Below are 18,949 nucleotides of genomic sequence, written 5' to 3'. Positions count from 1 at the left end.
GCAAAGTCTTTTGTGATTCCCCCCACCCAATCCCAGGCCCTCTCTGGAGCCTTGGAGCTAGAGCTCTGCCTCTCTTAAGGCCCTGATTTCAACTTTCCATGTACTACGCGAAGGGGTCAAGGGTGGTATCCATTCTAAAAACTCTTTTACACTAAAGACCTCTTGAAGGCAGGATTTAAGGCCTGGCACTGACTGTGTGACTTTGAGCAAGTTACTAACCTCTCTGAGCCTTAGTTTTCTTCATCTGTAAAAGAGAAGACAGTATGATCTGGCACTTCTACTTTTGGATATATATTCAAAAGAACTGAAAGCAGGTTCTTGAAGAGATACTTATATACTCATGTTAACAGTAGCATTATATCTAACAGCCAAGAGGTAGAAGCAAACCAAATGCCTATAGATGGATGAATCGATAAACAAAATGTGCTATATCCATACAACGCAATATTCATACCTTGCAGTATTATTCAGCCCTAGAAAGAGGGAAATTCTAACACGTGCCACAATACGGATGAACCTCCAGGTCAGTATGCTAAGTGAAACGCGCCAGTCACAAAAAGACAAATACCATGTGATTCCACTTCCATGAGACACCTTGAGTACTCAACTGGTGAGAGACAGAAAACAGACAGGTGGTTAACAGGAGTTAGAGGGGGTGTGTGTGTTGGGGGGGGGATGGGGAGTTGTTTAACGGGCATGAAAAAATTCTGGAAATTGGTACAACGATGTAAGTATACTTAACACTACTGAACTGGATGCTTAAAAATAGTTAAGATGGTAAAGCTTATGCTGTGTATTTTACCACAATTAAAACAAAAAAAGAGATGATAATACCAGCTTCATACAATTCTGGTAAAGGGTAAAGGGAGATGGGCAGCCCCTGTGGCGCAGCAGTTTAGTGCCGCCTGCAGCCCAAGGTGTGATCCTGGAGACCAGGGATTGAGTCCCATGTCAGGCTCCCTACATGGAGCCCGCTTCTCCCTCTGCCTGTGTCTCTGCACCTCTCTCTCTCTCTGTGTCTCTCATGAATAAATAAATAAAATCTTTAAAAAAAAAAAAAGGGTAAGGGGAGATAACATACAAAAAGCGGTCAACATAGAACCCCACATGTAATGTGTGTTCTGTGCAGTGTGTATGTAGTTTTTTTAGTAATTATGTGTACGTGTGTGTGTATGGTTGTTATTTCACTTAAAATGATTTTGTAAATACTTCTTTAATTTTTATAAATCATCAATGTTATGTAATGGCCAACACAGAATTTTATTATTGCCCCTCAGTTTTATTTCACCATCCTCTCACACCTATATTACTAGACCAAATGATATGAACCTTTTTTTTCTTAATTATTAGAGAGACACACACACACAGGCAGAGACATAGGCAGAGAGAGAGGCAGGCTCTATGCAGGAAGCCTGATGTGGGACTCGATTCCAGGACTCCAGAACCGTGCCCTAGGCCAAAGGTAGGGACTAAACTGCTCAGCCACCCAGGCATCTCTCTTTTTTTTTTAATATGAGCATTTTTAATCAGCTGTTATTTTATTTGTTATATGATGTGGAAATAAGTAACTTGAAAATGTATAAAGCTGGATCTTCAGGAGAGGGTGATGTTATACACAACAAGAATTATGCCAGTACACAAATTCTTTGCAAATCACTCGGCAATTTGAATGCTCAGCGGAAAAAAAAGAGGCCAACACACTTCCATAGTGATATGGTCTAAATTATGGCCTGACTGAAACAAAAGGATATTGTACCTGTAATGCTCTGGTTGGTATTAAATGCTACCACTCTACATAGAGAAATGCCATTGATCTTATCTATTTGGGCATTTAAAACTAATATAAACAGGACCTTCCCTACTCAAGAGAAGAAAATCACTTAACTCACTTTTGAAAAATCATAGGGTTTTACATTTTATGTGTGCGTGCTTCCTCAGAACTTTATCTTCCGCAAGTACCAGATTCTTGATTTTTATTAGGGTACAAGGCCCCCACCTCTTTCCCCAAATAAGAGAATTTCCCAGCCTCCCTAGCAGCTACGGTGGCCATGTGGCTAAGCAAGTTCTGGCTGATGAAATGAAAGCAGAAGTTACGTACACATTCCAGAAAATGCTTTAAAAAGGAAAGGGCATGCTTTGTCTTTTCCTTGCATCTCCTTCCTCCTTCCTGCCACATGGAACTGACAGAAGTATCACCAGTGCCTCAGAACCACATAACCCCCAGCCCCTCCCAGGTCCATGGGTGTCATACAGCTGATTCTCCCCAAGAGACCACAGGTAACTGCTGTTCCTAAAACTCCCTGGAGATCCAGAACATAGCTCAGAAAGGAGTGTCCTTCTGAAGTCTTTACCTAGACAACACTAACAAAAGAGTGCCCTCTCCCCATCCCCAGTCCGACCTGCAAAAAAGGGATGACCCAAATATCCTCTACAGAACCAAGGACACCCTAGATAATGTGCCCTGGTCCCTGGCCCTGAGTCATTGGGAAATGGGATCTTGGGCAAATCCACTTCACTTCTGTGGGTTTCCATTTTGCCTTTTATAAAATGGAAACTAACCTAACTGCCCTATTCTGCAGGGAGTTATGTCCAAATAAGATCATGAATGCAAAAGCATCTTAATTTACAATTAAGATTTACAATTTACAATGGAATCAAAATATAATGACATTTAGGGTCATAGTCAAGAAAGAGCAGAATGACTGGAACAGTATGGGAGAATTCCAGGAACTTATCCTGAAGATATTCTTACAAAAGTATAAGAGATTTGTGTCCCTGAGGCTCACTGCAGCTTTATTTGTAACACTTAGATGTACTATTAAATAAAATATATCAATATAACCAAATACTATGTAGTTAATAAAAAAGGTAAGTGATAAAGAAATGAAGAACACCTGCATATCAGCTGGTATTATGGTGCCAGAACCAAAATCACAAGCAGTTTAAAGAGGTGATCTCAACTTCCAGTTAGATGGGGTGGACAAAGTACAGAAGAGATGACAGGGATAAAAGACGCCCACACACCTGGGAAACAAGAGGCAAGTGTAGGAGTGTGCAGATCACAGACGGCCAGCTACCTCCTCCATGCGGAAATGGGCCCCTAGGAGAAGGGTTTAAACCCCAGAAACCCGGAGCCGTCAGGAACCAGAGTCTCCAGATGGGACACAGATCAAGATGAGGAGAGATACTGGACTGAAGGCAGAGGCCTGCGTGGGAAGACCTTCAGTCTCTTTCACCGGATGGCCCCCGAAACACAGTCAGGAAAAATCCTTATTCCAGGAGGGACTTTTTTTCTCTGAAGAACAGACATTTGGGTGTCTTGCATCAAAATCATCAGGTCTCTGGTTAGTGACTCTACCACTGACAAACTGTCTAGATACAAAGTATTCCATCAGGCTTTTGTGCTGCACATTGAAATACAGGCATACCAGGAAGGCTCAATAAGTAACTAAGGGATGCTGTTAACATAAAAGAGGAGACCAAGTAACTGAACAACGTGAGGGAAAATTGAGACAAAGCAAGGAGCAAAAGAGAAAAAAAAAGTAAAAACCCATCAATTAGTAACTCCAGAGAAAAACAAGAACAGGGTGCTAATAAAACAAGGGTGATTAGAGAACAAGATGCTTTCAGAATTCTAGGAGACAAAAAAAAAAAAAAAAGGAATTCTAGGAGACAGTAATTTTCAATCTGGAATTCCACGCTGAGCCAAACCATCAATCTACCTGAGGACACCGTATGGGGGTAGAATGAAGATATTCAATCATGTAAGGACTTACAAAAATCTACTTCCTATGAATGCTTTCTTAGGTAGTTCCTAGATTTAAGATTCCACGAGAACAAGGGAATAAATCAAGAAGACACAGTATCTAAGAAAGAGGGAAAGGAGGGTCCCAGAAGGCCTAGAGAACAACTAATCTAGACTGGAACAGGAAGGCATGGAGGGCTACAAGATGGATGTCCCAAGAAAAGGGGAACTGTTTGGTCACGTGAAAAACAGAAATCAGATGGGTTTTTCAAATCTGTCAGTTTGGGAAGAACTCACACAGGATAATCAAAGCAATGAAAGCAATTAACAAAGGATCAAGATCAGATGTGTATTTATTATACTTGTCACTAGTGAACAATAAGTAAATACCAAATACTGATTTACTCAACAGTTATGATATACCTCTACTGGGAGAATGTAGGAAGAGAAATTGGGGGCAGGAAGCAGTATTAGAATGCTCATCTTTTGTAACACATCAGTAAAACATGCAAACTGATAAATCAGGAAATACCAACATAATCCTACATTTTAAAAAGGCGACAAATATCCAAAGAGAAAACTAAAAAGTTTGAGAAGTAAAACTCTAGACTGGGGCAGGAGACTGCTTTTGTGTTAAAAGCCTTGAAGTACTCCTGACTTTTAAAAACTATGTTCATGAACCACTTTATAAATAAAAAACAATTAAAAAAAAAAAAACTGGTCACCTCTAGAGAGAGAGAGAGAGAGAGAGAGAGAGAGAGAGAGGGAGACTGTATGAGGGACTAGGGTAAAGAAACTTCTTGCCCCCCCCCCTTTGTTCATTTCTGTATTGCTTAAATTTCTTAACTCATATGTAGAGAGTGGCTTCTAGAACTTGGGAAAAGAAAACATTAGACAGTTGTATATTACGTCACAGGCAATTAAAAACAGGCAGAAAATAACAGACTGAAGAAATTCTAAAGAGGCTCTAAGATTTAGCGATTTACGATGTGTTTAATCACATGGACTAGACACTGCTGTTATACATAAACACAAGAAAAACCGTATAGCCAACTTATGGAAATCTATATTCAAGACACAGTAACTGATTCCGTAGTCACTCAGGGGCAGGTTAAATCTGGGAGGTGCAGAAGTCCAGGACAATTCCAGATCTGCATACGATCATCCGTCAAACTTAATCAGTATTATTTTGCCCAACATGTAAACCAAGACAGCGGCTACTTTTTTCTTCCCTTTTTCTATTAACTGCAAATGGTTAAGAGAATGCTTATTTTTATCATTTGGTGTCACATCCCTTACAGGTCTCTGATCGAATTTTCTCTTCAACACACTGAAGCTTTAAGACCAAAGCTGAGGGATCCCTGGGTGGCTCAGCAGTTTAGTGCCAACTTCCGCCCAGGGTGTGATCCTGGAGTCCCGGGATCGAGTCCCAAGTTCTGTGTCAGACTCCCTGCATGGAGCCTGCTTCTCCCTCTGCCTGTGTCTATGCCTCTCTCTCTCTCTCTCATGAATAAATAAAATCTTAAAAAAAAAAAAAAAAAAAGAGAGAGAGAGAGAGAGACCAAAGCTGAGTGACAGATAACTACTCTTGTGGTAATCATTTTGCAATGTATACAAATGTTGAGTCACTATGTTGCACATCTGAAACTAATAATATAGGTCAATTATAACTTAGTAAAAAAAAAAAAAAAAAAAAAAAGAAAGACCAAAGCAGCTCCTTTACTTATCATCTCAGAACAAAATCCCAAGGCCAACAGATCCCCTTCACTTCTGAAGGGATGATTTCCTGACAAAGCTCCAACACGGAGGCGTTTCTGAGGGGGCTCTGATCTTCCCTGGGCCAGAGAACCTTCCCTGAGAGGAAGTACTGTGACAGGGCTCCGGAAACACCAGGACGGAGCCGCTCACTCCCTTGCTGCGAGTGTAACTAAGAGTATGATGGAATCGAGAGTCGCTCAGACTCACGGGTGACTCCTGTTTCTGCGCTGCCCTGCTCGTCCTCCAGACAAGGCCGATTTTACCGGCGTTTCAAGCGTCTCGCTAGACACAAAGGGAACCAAGTTAGGTCGGCGGCGGCGGGAACTCTTGAAAAGCGGTACCGCCAGCAACGCTGAAGCAACGCCGACGACATTTACCTTCACTCGTCTCCGTTTTCTCCCCTTCTCTTCCCCTGGAACCTGCTTCTCTCCTTTCTTTCTCTTTTTCCGCTTTCTGTCCTTGTGTTTGTCATGGTCGTTCTTGTCTTCGAAGAGGCTGGAGTCGTGGCCCGAGCTGCCCGTGGAGAGCTCGGTGACTTCGTTCCCTCCCACTTTGAGGACCAGCTTCAGGGGCTTCTCTACGTACTCTTAAACAAAAGGAGAGAGCGTGGGGCGCGGGCGGGGCGGCGCAGGGAGGCTCCGGGCGCGCAGCACCTGTTGACTGACGGACACTCGGCGAGTGGCGCCCGGAACGCGGCGGGCCTCGGGGGGCCGCCCCACGCCTCCCAGCCAGAGCCCCGCCGGGGGCCGGGCGCCGGGGCTCCGAACGCGCCTCCCCCCCCCCCCCCCCGCCCCGCGGGCTGCGCGGCCTCCGGCGGGCCGCGCCCCCCTCGCCGCGGGTCCCGGCCTGCCCGTGCGAGGCGCCCGCGTCCGCTCCCCCCCCCCCCCCACCCCGCCAGGCCGGCCCGCCGCGGCAGCTCGAGGGTGGCCCCCACGGAGCGCGGCCCCCGCCCCACCGCGGCGCGCTCCTCACCCTCGTAGAGGTGTTTGTCCGACTTGTGCTTCTTGTGCTTCTTGCCCATGTCCGACCGGGCCCCGGTGCCCGCCCCCCGCGCCAGGCCCAGGCCGTGCGGCGCCGCTTCCGGTCCGGGCCAGGCGAGCGGAGGGCGGGAGCGGGGCCCGCGAGACCCCGCGCCGCGAGGCAGGGGGGCGGCGTGCGCCGGGCGGCGCGAGGCCCCTCACGAGAAGGCGGCGGCGAGACCCGGCCGGGGCCACAGAGCGGCGGCGGGGCTGCGAGCGGCGGGCGCGGAGGCGGGAGAGAGGGCCCGCGGCGCGCGCGGGGTGCGGCCGCCTGCGCGTGGCGGCCCCTGGCGGCCGGAGGTGGCGCTGCAGCCCGCGGGCCGGGGGCGGGGCCCACCGCTCCGACCCCCCCTCCTCTGCCCTCCCCCTTCACTCCTTTCTCGCTCCCTCTTCTCCCCTCTCTTCCTCCATTCCCTCTCTCATTCCCTCCCTCCCTTCTCTCCTTTTCTCTGTCTGTCGGTCTGATTGTCCATCTTTCCCTCCCCCTGTCTCTGTCTCATTGCCTGTCCCTCTGTTTCTGTCTGTCCCTCCCTTGCTCTTCCTCTGTCTCCTGTCTGTCTGTCTGTCCGTGTTTCCGTCTCTCCCTCCCTCCCTTCGTCTCTGTCCCTTTCTCTTTCCTCCCACCCTCCCTCCTTCCCTCTTCTCTCTCTCCTTCCCTCCCTCTTCCTACCACTCTTGCTTTTCTTTCTCTCATTCTTGCCCCTTCCCTGACTCCTCGCTTCTATCCCTCTGCCCCTTGCTTCTGTCTTCTCTTTGACGATATTTATTGAACCCTGCGCTAGATGCCAGATCCAGCAAACCCAGCACGTTGGTGACTGAAGGATTCTAATCTTAAATACAAAACAAAACAAAAACCCCTTATGTGCTGGTATGAAAAGGCCTCCAAAACTGTAACTAAAACAACATCAAAAAATATGAAACTGAGTGTATTTGTTAAGATCCATATATGGAAATAAATGTTGACATCTGGATGAAAAGGCTCCAGTGGAGCTGAAGTGGATTATTTTAGTTTTATGCTTCTCTCCATTGTTTGAAAAAATTTTCATGTGCATGTTAAATTTTTAAAAGGTTTTATTTATTTATGTATTTATTTAGAGAGAGCAGGAGAGGGGGAAGGGGCATAGGGAGAAAGAGAGACTTTAGAGCAGGCTCCATGCTGGGTGAGGAGCCCAACGAGGGGCTCCATCTCAGGACTCTGAGATTATGACCTGAGCCAAAATCAAGAGTCCAGGGATCCCTGGGTGGCGCAGCGGTTTGGCGCCTGCCTTTGGCCCAGGGTGCGATCCTGGAGACCCGGGATCAAATCCCACATCAGGCTCCCGGTGCATGGAGCCTGCTTCTCCCTCTGCCTGTGTCTCTGCCTCTCTCTCTCTCTCTCTCTCTGTGACTATCATAAATAAATAAAAATTAAAAAAAAAAAAAAGAGTCCAACACTTAACTGACTGAGCCACCCAGGCACCTCAATGTTAACTTTTTTTAAATAAAAGGAGAGATACAATTTAGAAATTAACTTGAAAAAAATGATGAAAATGGATCTATTGGATCTATACTAAGTGAGGGTCCAGGCTAACACCATTGCCCTGTAGATGGATATCTACTCCTTGATGCTGTTTTAAGCCTTTCTCATTCACACTTATTCTCTGGTGCTGAGTGCTACTGGAGAGATATTATCCACATTTCTGTTCATTGGCATTAATATATTTTTTAAAAGACTTTATTTATTCACGAGAAACACACACACACACACACACACACACACACACACACAGGCAGAGGGAGAACCAGGCTCCATGCAGGGAGCCCGACGTGGGACTTGATCCTGGGTCTCCAGGATCACGCCCTGGGCTGAAGGCGGCGCTAAACTGCTGGGCCACCCGGGCTGCCCAGCACTAATATAATATTTAGATGTGTTTAACACATCCAGGGATGATGGCTGCAGGGAAACAATATAATGTTGATTTTTTTTCCCACGTGACAACCTCATGAACTAGGAAGCACAGAAAGATTCTTACTCCCATTTTGCAGATGGGGAAACTGATTCCCCAGGGAAGTGAAGGAGGTTTCTAGATAGTGATAAAACCTGGATTCAAATTCAGGTTTTCCGAATTTGAATCACATACTCTTTTTACATGGAATATGGTGAAGATGTTTTGCTTATCTCTACTTTGAACCTTATGATGCCCTGTGTATTTTCAAATAAACCCATAATCACAACCTTCTTTCAGGAAAGGATCTTAGACATTTATACTTTAGTAAGAATTTGGACCTCTGGATCACACCTCCCAGGAATGTTTGTAGCTTTAGTTCGGACTCCAGTAGTAAAATGGTAGACTTGTAGTTCAGGACCCTATGGTCAGAGTGTGACAGAAATCTGGTTTGAAGTATTTCAAGCAAACAAAGAGATTTCAAGTAAGAAGATTTGCAAGTAAAGCTTGAGGATGGGAACCAGGAATTTGATGCTGTTTGGTATCTTTCTCTTTGTCTTGTCTCTGTGAACATCGGGCTCCACCTCCTCCCCCCACCCCCAATATGGCTGAAAACATAGTTACCAGTAGCTGCTTCCTGATTAATGGGACAATACTGTCTTCTCTGTCAGCTTCACCCAGGAAGAAATGGCAGAGAAGGGCCCTTTTTGGCTTGGGTTGGGTCACATATTCTACCGGCCAGGGAATGGGAGATTGTTCTAGCTTGGGTACCAAGTCTACCACATGGCCAAGAGGAGTTGGAGTCTATGATGGTCAGTCCCCACAAGACCCTGATGTTTAGCCAGGGAAGATGAGATTCCTCAAATAAAGGGAGCTGCTTTTTCATGAAAGTTAAAAGCATGTGTCTGTTGCCTCCCTGTAATAAGCCCCTCTGGCATCCGTGGGGTGGAGTCACAGTGGCGAAAGAAGGGTTGTATTGGGGAAGAGAAGTTGCTCTGAGATCAAGCCACCATCGCCCACTACGTATAGAGCAAAGCTCAGTTCAGCTTTTCAGCTATTGGCTATAATCTTTTTGCTTTAAGGGGAATTGTGATGCCAACTCCCCTGTGGGTCTGGCCTCTGCTGCGGTGTGCCTCACTCCAGGTAGAACCTGTGAGTTTACCTCTTCACTTCCTGTCACCTGGTGTGCTTCCCCAGAGAAGGATCTGGTCTCATTCCCTTCATTTCCATAGCACCCGGCACAGTGACCACTACTATGCAAATGCCCCTCAGAGCCAGCTCACTCTGTGTGTGTGTGTGTGTGTGTGTGTGTGTGTCTTTTCTCTGACCAGCCTGGTATGGAGTAAAAGGGTCTAGTTAACTATTACACACTATGGAGTGAATAACTGCCCTCCTCCCCTCAACAGAGATCCTTCATAGGTCTCAAAGTGTTCACGGCAGTGAAAAATGAGGAAGACCCTGAAGCAGAAAACACCTCACAGAAGTTCCTGGGAGATAGAAACCCTGATTAATCCAATTTTTAAGGTCCCTGCCCCAGGACAGTGTCTGGTACATAAAAGGCACCTGAAAATGCTAGTTGAACAGGACCTTGTTGTGTAGTGCAGACTCTGCAGTGACACCAGACACTCCTGCCTCCTGGTATTTATGCTCTCCACCTGAGTGTGGAAGTGTCTTGAGACTTGTTTCTAGCCAACAGGATACGGCAAACGGGATGAGATGTCACTTCTGTGATTCAGTTACTTAAGATTGTGACTTCTGTCTTGCTAACCAATTGCATTGCCTTCTTGGGTCACATGCTTTGAGGAAGCAGGGTGCCATGTTGGAGGCGCTCACCGCAAGAAACTGAAGGCAGCCTTCAGCCAACAACTGGCAAGAACTGAGGTTGTCAGCCCCGTAGCCCCGGAGCCATTCACCCTGCCAACAGTCGCCTGAGCTTCAAAGTGAATCCTTCCTCAGTGGAGTGTTCAGATGAGAACTCAGCCCTGCCTCACACCTTGATTGCAGCCTTCAAGGGATCCTGAAGCAGACCCAGGTAAGCTATGGTCAGACTGTGGACCTGCAGAAACTGTGAGAAAATAAGTGTATATTTACTGAAACCATCAAGTTTTAGGGGAATTTGTTACACAGCAATAGATAGCTTATACAAATATTATCCTAAACAGGGAACTTTCTGAGCCTGCTGCATATCTCAATAGGGACTAAAGTGACAGCAAGGGAACAGTTGTCTGTGTAGGGTACTCGGCTGGAGTGTTGCACACACTATCTACCTCTTTTCATCCTTCTCCCAGCCTGAGGAGAGGAACACTCGTCTCTGTCCTACAGGTGAGGAAACTGGGGCCTGAGGAAGTCAGGTGGCTTATCCAAGGTCACACAGCTTGCCTAGGATCTGAATCCACACCTGCCTACCTCTAAACCCTACATTCTAATCACGAGGCCACACGGCTCTTCAGAAAAGAATCAGAAACCTCTGAAGCTTCTCCCTCCATGTTTGGAATAGTGTCAGATGGAAACACATTCCACAAGAGGATCCGTACGCTCATATAAAACATGCAGGCACAGATGTTTGTGTGCTAAGAGGATCAGAGGATAAGTTAAAGCATGGAAATAGTTGTTATTTGCTGTTTATGGATTTTTGGGTCCTGGGAGGCTAAATGAACAAAGAGAACCCAGACAATGAAAGATGACTGCTGAACTTGTGTAATAGTGCTATAATGGAGTTGCAGGTTTTGTGATACTTGGGTGAGGGGCACTTCAGACCCGGGCTGTGAGGGGAGGCCTCTTGGCAGGTGCTAGTTGTCCCCCCTAAGGTGATGGGGCCTTCTCTCTATCTTGCTTTCCTATTGGCTAAAGAGGAAGAGGACAGTCTCGGGAGAGGACAAGGCAGATTCTATACTTTGCTTAGTCCCACCCAACTCTTTCCTACATCTGGGGGCCTCTGCCACTTACTTTTACTCCACTTTGCTGCAGCTGTCATGGATGCAGAATGGGCACATTCTCTTTCCAAGGTGGACTGATGCATTTCACCCGGCCCCTAGAACACAGCCACCAAAGCTTGGGGGATGAGTGACTGCTCTAACACCTGTTGGACATCTGCCGTGCACCCACTGCCAGCCCGTACCCTTGCTCCACGTCCTCCTCGCAGCCCCCAGAGGAGGATATAGTACGTCCATCTCAGAGGTTGGAGCTGTTGGCAATGTCAGGACCAGACTGGAACCACACAGCTAGTAGGTGGGAGTTAGAAGTGGAAGCTAGGCCTCCCTCTGAACATCAGGATTGGAGTAACGTTACAGCTCTGGAGTGGGACAGACTGGCTCGTCTGGAGCTCACAGTCTGCAGCCGTGTGACCTTGGGCACATTGCATCACCCCTCTGAAACTCAGTTGCTTGTCCTGGAACAAGAGGTGTGGCAATCAGGCCTACCACTTCATAAGGTGGTTGTTAGGACGAAAGAACATAATGTGGTCAAAATGCCAAGTATGAGACCAGATGTAGAGTAAGTGCTCAATAAATGCCAGCTGCTAATATTAATTTTGAAATATTTTGTGATCCTTTATTTTACTTTTTTGAAGACTTTATTTAGTTAGTTGACAGAGAGAGAGAGACCACAAGCAGGGGGAACAGGAGAGGGAGAAGCAGTCTCCCTGCTGAATAGAAAGCCCAATGTGGGGCTTGATCCAAGACCCTGGGATCATTACCTGAGCCCAAGGCAGACACTTAACTGTTTAACTGACGGAGCCACCCAGGTACTTCTTCTGTGATCCTTTAAAAACATAGTTGAGGTAATGTCATTGCCCTGCTCAAAACTGTTTCATGGATCCTCATCTCACTCAGAGTCAAAGCCAAATCCTTATCTTGGTTTTCAAGCCTGATCTGGCCCCCATTATCTCTCCAGCCCCACATCCTCCCACCCCCACCATCACCAGGGCTGGCCACACTACCCTCCTCACTTACTTCTGACATACAAGCCTCCTTCTGCTCCAGGACCTCAGCCTCTGCCCTTTCCTGTGCCTACAGCACTCTCTCTTCAGCTATTGGTCTGGCTCCTGCCCTTGTGTCATCCTGATCTCCCCAGGTGACTGTCTGAGAGAAGCTTCTGGACCAGTGATCCACATAGGAGCACCTCTGGACTCCTCACCTCACGTGGCTTTGCTTGTGTTCATGGCACACATGACTAGCAACACCATGTTACATAACTGTTACATGTCTGTGTGTGTGTGTGTTAGTTCACTGTCCCCTTGGGACTCCCAGCTCCCTGAGGACAGAAATGGGGCCCACATCACTCATGGTTGTGTCCCCTACACCTACCACAGAGCTGGGCTCAACGTAGGCCCTCAAGATATATTTGTTGGATGAATGAATGAATGAATGGATAATTATACTGTTTGTGATGGGAATCCCCTCCCACTTTCTTCCCTGAGGGTCTTTTGGCTGGGGACAGGAAGTGATGGGTGGCCTCCCAGGGAGTCTGAGGAGGAGGAGGAGGAGGAGGAGAGAGGCAGTGAGAAAGGCTGGCCATGGGTGGGGGGATGACATTCCCAGGAAATAGCCTCTGCTCATCTCTCAGGGCCAGGCCTGTCTGCAGAGGACTTGTTGCCTGGTGGCTGATGTGAGGCCGTGGCAGGCCAGGCCCTTAGCAGCCCCGTTACCCTGAGGTGTTCCAGGCTTCCCCCACCCCCAGCCGGGCCTTTGGAATTTGGTGCCCCTATGGAGAGGGTGCTCTGGGGCACAGCTGCCGTCCTGGACACCTGACCCTGGAGGAGAGCGTGGCCTCCCTGGTGGGCAGTTCTGAGAGACCCAGAGGAGACTCTTCTCAGGCCTGACAGATGAAAGAGGCTTACTGGGAAGCAACCCCATGATCCCGTCAGGCTGAAAGCCCTGAATATCAGGGGCCTCCGAGACCCCCACCACTGCCCTGCTGTGTTCCTCAAAGCCCCCTCGTGCAGCTGTGAGGCCGGGCAAGGAACTCCTAAGGCCAGTTGTCCACTCACAATTACTTCTTTTGTCCTCCTTTGTGTGAATCTCAGCCTTCTCTGAGCAATGGGCCGAACCAGCCCTGGGCACCTGTGTGGTTGGCACGAGGGTCAGGGAAAGTGAGAGATGATGAAGGCCTTCCACAGCTGGAAGAACAGAAGGGAGGGGTGGGAAAGAGCTAGTTCTCCTGGATACTTCAGGGTGGAGAGGGGGTTGGGGGCACTGTACCCTCCGTCCCAGGGGGAAGGGAAGAGAGGGGGCATTCCCTGAGCCCGGGCCCTCAGCAGCTACAGCAGGTGGCCCAGTTTAGGGAGCACGGGCAGGGCCGACTGGCACTAGCCTGTTTGCATGGTGCAGAGAGGCCTCGAGGAGGCCGAGGCTGGGTCACTGGGCAGCTCTTTGGGGATGCAGTGGCCTGAGGTGATTCCCTGTGACAGGCTGTTGACAGTGCAGCTCCCGGGGTTGCTCATGATCACAGGTGGTGCTGCCCCAGCTGTCTGCCTCAGAGTGAACAAAAGGAAGGCTGCAGATGGCAGCTGTCCATGTGGCGGGCCTGTGCCTCCCCTCCCCTCATGGCCTTGGAGCTGTTTGCCGGAGGGCACTGGGCCCAAGCCATGGTGCCCGTTGCTGACAACCGGAAAAGTTATTTGGACTCAGAATCTACCAGGACAGAGAGAAACTTGGAGCCCCTGATCAAATAGGAAAGAGGAAACAGGAGCCACCTTCCTCCCTCCCTCCCCCTCCCACCCTCCCTTCATCCTATTTTCTTCAGTGCCAGGTGCTAGAACACAGTGGACGCCAAATAGACATGGTCCTGTCCGCATGAAGTTCACAATCTGGTGAGGGAGACACACACTTAACGGGTGATTGCACAGATCCATGTAGTTGACCCTTGAGCAACATGGGTTTGAGTCCATGGATCTACTATGTGCAATTTTTTTCAATACGGTATAATACTGTAAAAGTATTTTCTCTTCAGTATGATTTCCTAAATAGTTTTCTTCTTTTGAACTTACTTTGCTGTAATACATGTGCATAAATACACTTACAACTATGTGCTAATCGGTTGTTAATGTTATTGGTAAGGCTTCCAGTCAACAGCAGGCTACTCATAGTGACGTTTTTGGGGAGGACCCAAAAGTTGTATGCAGGTTTTTGACTGCTGAGGTGGGAAGGAGTCAGCACTCTTAATTCCAGAGTTGTTCAAGAGTCAACTGTATTTAGCTGGTTTTACTCATTGTTACGAAGGAACACGACAGGGTTGTGAATTGTTATGCTGTTATAAGACCCTCACACAGCCTGGGGGTTCAGGGCTCCCCGCTCAGGAAGCCACACTTGCCCTGAAGGTTGCATTTTAGGTGGGGTACCCTAGAAGCTGTTGGGGCAATCTGTTGTTGGGGCACCAGAAAACATCTGGAAGGGAGTGCAAGTATCAGGGTAGGGCAGGGCAGAAGCACTGCGAGGTTGGAGCCTCAGCTTAGCCCTGTCACCCCCAGGTAGTGCAGGGAGGTGGGGTGGAGTGGGATGTACTCCGCAGAACAGCTCACTGGACTAAAGGGTAGCCCAGGTCAGGAGGAGAGGTCAGCCCAGTGGTCTTCCTGACCCCCCCAGAGCCATTCTAGTCCATGCAGGGCAATCCTCTGAAGCTGATGGTGGCTGCAGGCCCTCAGCAACCAACACTGACAGCTGCTGGAGGTGACATGACATGTCCCTGGGACAGGTGAGCTGAGGGATGCACCAAACAGCATCCACTAGCTAGGCAGAGGGATCAGCATATGCAAAGGCAGGGAAACATTTGCTGCATTCAAGGAAGTGGGAGGGCCAGTTCTGGAGCAAAAAAACCCAAAAACTAAAAAACAAAACACCCCCCCCCCCAAAAAAATGAGGGAACTCTGGGAGCAATGCTCAGAGATGAGGTTGGGCTGGGCGGGACCTCGGGAGGCATGGCGGAAATGTTCAATTTTATTTGGGGCACCACAGAAGACCGTGGAAGTGGGCACACATCCAGGTTTGCATTTAGTCAAGAGTGCTTTCTGAATGGAGAAAGGACTGTGGGTTTAGGAGACAGGGCAGGGAGAGCTAGGAGTCGAGGTGGACTTCACGATGGAGGGCTGCTGGTGGTGGCTCGGGCTGCGTGCAGGCAAGGGGCTGGCGCAGTGGGATAATTTGAGAGTTATATAGGAGGAAGAATCTAAAGATGCCTGTGAATGACCCAGGAGGAGATGCTGAGCAGGAAGTTGAGTGCCTGTGTCTGGGGCTCAGGAGAGATGCTAGGTCTCCGAGGAGAGACTTTTGGTCTAGAGATGTCTTTGGAACCTCAGGAGTGAGTCAGACAACCCAGGGGGAGAAAACAGAGTGACCAAGAAGATAGAGCCTTGAGGACTTTTAATATCAAGGTCACTGGAGGATGAGGAAGCAGGAAAGGAGGCAGAAGAGTGCGAGCAGCGTGGGTGGGAGGAAGGCCAGGAGAGTGGGGCATGCCAGGAGGATGCCAGCGCCACAGCTGGCTGAGGGCATGTGGGGGAGCGAGTGACGCCAGGCTGCAGGGAGTGTGCAAGCTCTGCAGGGGTCTGTTCAGGGCTGGAAAGGGTGGATCAGATGAGTAGAATCATGCAGGCAAGAACACTGAGGTGGCGGGTGTTGGGGGTGATAGTCAGCAGCTCAGAAATAGTCCTGCAGGCGTAGTCCACCATCACTCCTGGAAACCCTGCTCTGGGAACAGAGAGTCGCTGTGTGCTGTGGCTGTGGGCTTACTCTGTGCCACTCAGATCTCTAAGTTCCCTTAGTCCTGGCTTTGCAAAAAAACAGCGTATGTCCCTTCTGCTTGTTATTTGCAGCTGCAGAAAGACTAGGCTGCTTCCTTTCAAACTTGGTTGGTTCTGGGGAACTACTTCTGATGTTGTGTCAGTGACTGATCAGGTTTTATTTTATTTTATTTTATTTTATTTTATTTTATTTTATTTTATTTTTTTTAGGTTTTATTTTAAATATATGTGTATGTGTTAGGTTTTTCTTGACTCAGTTATTGAATTTTAAGCTTCACTCTTTCTTAATTTGCATTAACATGCCAGTTATAGATAAAATTGAAAATACAGATAGGCATAAGGAAGAAATTTTATTTTTATTTTTTTTAAAGATATATTTATTCATGAGAGACACACAGAGAGAGGCAGAGACACAGGCAGAGGGAGAAGCAGGCTCCCTGCGGGGAGCCTGGTGTAGTACTCAATTCCAGGACTCCGGGATCACACCCTGCGTTGAAGGTGGATGCTCAACCACTGAGCCACCCAGGCGTCTCATAAGGAAGAAAATTTAAATTGCTTATATTCCCACCACTGTCTTTAACATTTTGGAATATGTCATTTGAGATATTTTCCAAACCGTTTTCCAATTAGAGTTTGGTAGACATTCTCATCTTGCCTCAGGAGGTATGTTCGTGATGCTCCATTATTGCATATTCTAAAGCCTGGCTACGCAAAGTATGGTCTGTAAACTAGCTGCATTGGTGGTACTGGGGAGCTTGGGAGAAATGCAGAATTTCTGAGCTCCCCTTCAGAACTATGGAATCAGAACCTACATTTTTAACATGAGCCATGGAGATTCATATGCATGTGTTAAAGTTTGAAAGGTGCTGTCGTAGAACATTGGTGTATGCCTAGGCTTTTTATTTTCTTGGACAAGGAACAGGAAGCCTCTAGGTTAGAACAATTAGACACACACACACACACACACACACACGCACACACAACAATTAGACACCAAAAGGAGAGCTTTCACAAAGCCAGATATATACCTGTGTTTGTTTGTTTGCTTTTGGTTGTTGTTGATTCTTTCAGATTTTCTTTTTTTTTTTAATTTTTATTTATTTATGATAGTCACAGAGAGAGAGAGAGAGGCAGAGACACAGGCAGAGGCAGAAGCAGGCTCCATGCACCGGGAGCCCGATGTGGGATTCGATCCTGGGTCTCCAGGATCACGCCCTGGGCCAAAGGCAGGAGCTAAACCACTGCACCACCCAGGGATCCCTCTTTCAGATTTTCTACATAGATAATCATGTAAATCTGTGAACCAAGACAATTTCTTCCTTCCCAATCTGTATTTTCTTTTCCTGTCTTACTGCATTGGCTAGAACTTCCAGCATGATGTTGAAAAGGAGTGGTGGGAAGGGACAGCCTTGCCTTGTACCTGGTCTTAGAGGGAATGCTTGAGTTTCTTACCATTAAGAATGCTGTTAGCTAGCTGTAGGTTTTTTGGTAAGTATTCTTTATCAAGATGAAGAAGTTCTCCTCTATTCCTCTTTCCTGAGAGTTTTTTCTTTTTCTTTTTCTTTTTTTATTTATTTTTTATTTATTTTTATTTTTTTTCCTTTTTCTTTGTTTAAATCATGAATGGATGCTGAATTTTGTCAAGCACTTTTCTGCTTCTACTGGTACGATCATGTTATTTTTCCTCTTTAGACTGCTGATGAACTACATTAAGTGATTTTTGACTGCTTAACTAGCCTTGTAATCTTGGAAAAATCCCACCAAATTGTGGAGTATAATTCTTTTATACATTATTGCATTTGATTTGCTGATATTTTGTTGAGGATTTTTGTATCTATGTTCATGAAAGAGATTGGTCTGCAGTTTTCTTTTCTTTTCTTCTTTTTTTTGTAATGTCTTTGGTTTTGGTACTGCTGGCCTCGTTGAATGAGTTAGGAAGTAGTCCCTCTGTTTCTATCCTCTGAAATTATAGAGGATTCTATATTTTTTTTTCTTAAATGTTTGATAGGTTTCAGCAGTGAACCCATCTGGGACTGGTGCTTTCTCTTTTGGAAAGCGTTTTTTTTTTTTTGTTGTTGTTGTTGTTGTTTGTTTTGTTTTGTTTTTGTTTGTTTATTTTCTTCAGTAGGTAAGGGGCCTATTCAGATCATCTGTTCCTTCTGTGTGAGTTTGGCAAATTGTGTCCTTCAAGGAATTTGTCCATTTCATCTAGGTTTCAAATTTGTGGGAATAGAGTTGTTCACAGTATTCTTTTATTATACCTTTAATGTCCATCGGATCTGTAGTGATGCCCTCTCTTTCATTTCTGATATTAGTAGTTTCTGTCCTTGCTCTTTTTTCCCTTAGTCTCACTAGAGGCTTATTGATTTTCTTGACCTTTTCAAAGAGCTAATTTTTGTTTTCATTGATTTTCTTTGTTGATTTCGTATATAGCTAATTTTTATACCTTGGAAACAAATACATCAAAATTTGGATCTTCATTGATTCTAAAAGGTAAATGTTAAACTTTTAACTGAAAAGATAAAACACATTTGTACCAACAAGATACTGCTTTTGTTTCTTATATACAGGAGTTTTGCTTATGACTTCTTTTGAAATGAGAAGTTGCTAAAGATCTTTGAAAACCATTCCATGATATGATCTCCAGGGGCCCTTTCATGGCTCTGTGATTCAGTTAGATAAAATACTGTTGTGATCAAATGTTTAAAAAATCTCTCTCTCAGTAAACCATATAAAGTCATGCAGATTAGTCAAGTTTGGGTGTGTG

At 46.7% G+C, this 18,949-nt stretch overlaps 1 protein-coding gene and 1 long non-coding RNA gene across 4 annotated transcripts in view; one reads left to right on the top strand and one right to left on the bottom strand.

Annotated features, from left to right (window-relative positions):
- BRD7 (bromodomain containing 7) overlaps positions 1 to 6,636 on the bottom strand; it is a 42,071-nt gene extending 35,435 nt beyond the window's left edge. For 2 of the 3 annotated variants that reach the window (XM_077898484.1, XM_077898483.1), the window contains exons 1-2: positions 6,476 to 6,636; positions 5,881 to 6,089 (exon numbers count right to left, since the gene is read on the bottom strand). In XM_077898484.1, the coding sequence (XP_077754610.1) occupies positions 5,881 to 6,089; positions 6,476 to 6,524 (258 nt within the window). In that variant the 5' untranslated portion in view covers positions 6,525 to 6,636. The remainder of the gene's footprint in view (positions 1 to 5,880; positions 6,090 to 6,475) is intronic. The other variant, XM_077898485.1, reaches the window with a different exon arrangement.
- A 3,138-nt stretch (positions 6,637 to 9,774) lies between these two features.
- LOC144314416 (uncharacterized) overlaps positions 9,775 to 18,949 on the top strand; it is an 88,014-nt gene continuing 78,839 nt past the window's right edge. Inside the window, exon 1 of the long non-coding RNA XR_013380296.1 lies at positions 9,775 to 10,479. This is a non-coding gene — a long non-coding RNA (uncharacterized LOC144314416). The remainder of the gene's footprint in view (positions 10,480 to 18,949) is intronic.

Source organism: Canis aureus, chromosome 5 (assembly GCF_053574225.1).
Source record: "Canis aureus isolate CA01 chromosome 5, VMU_Caureus_v.1.0, whole genome shotgun sequence".
Classification (NCBI taxonomy): domain Eukaryota; kingdom Metazoa; phylum Chordata; class Mammalia; order Carnivora; family Canidae; genus Canis; species Canis aureus.
The sequence above is the reverse complement of the archived record's forward strand: the minus strand, read 5'-3'. Positions and strand labels throughout refer to the sequence as shown.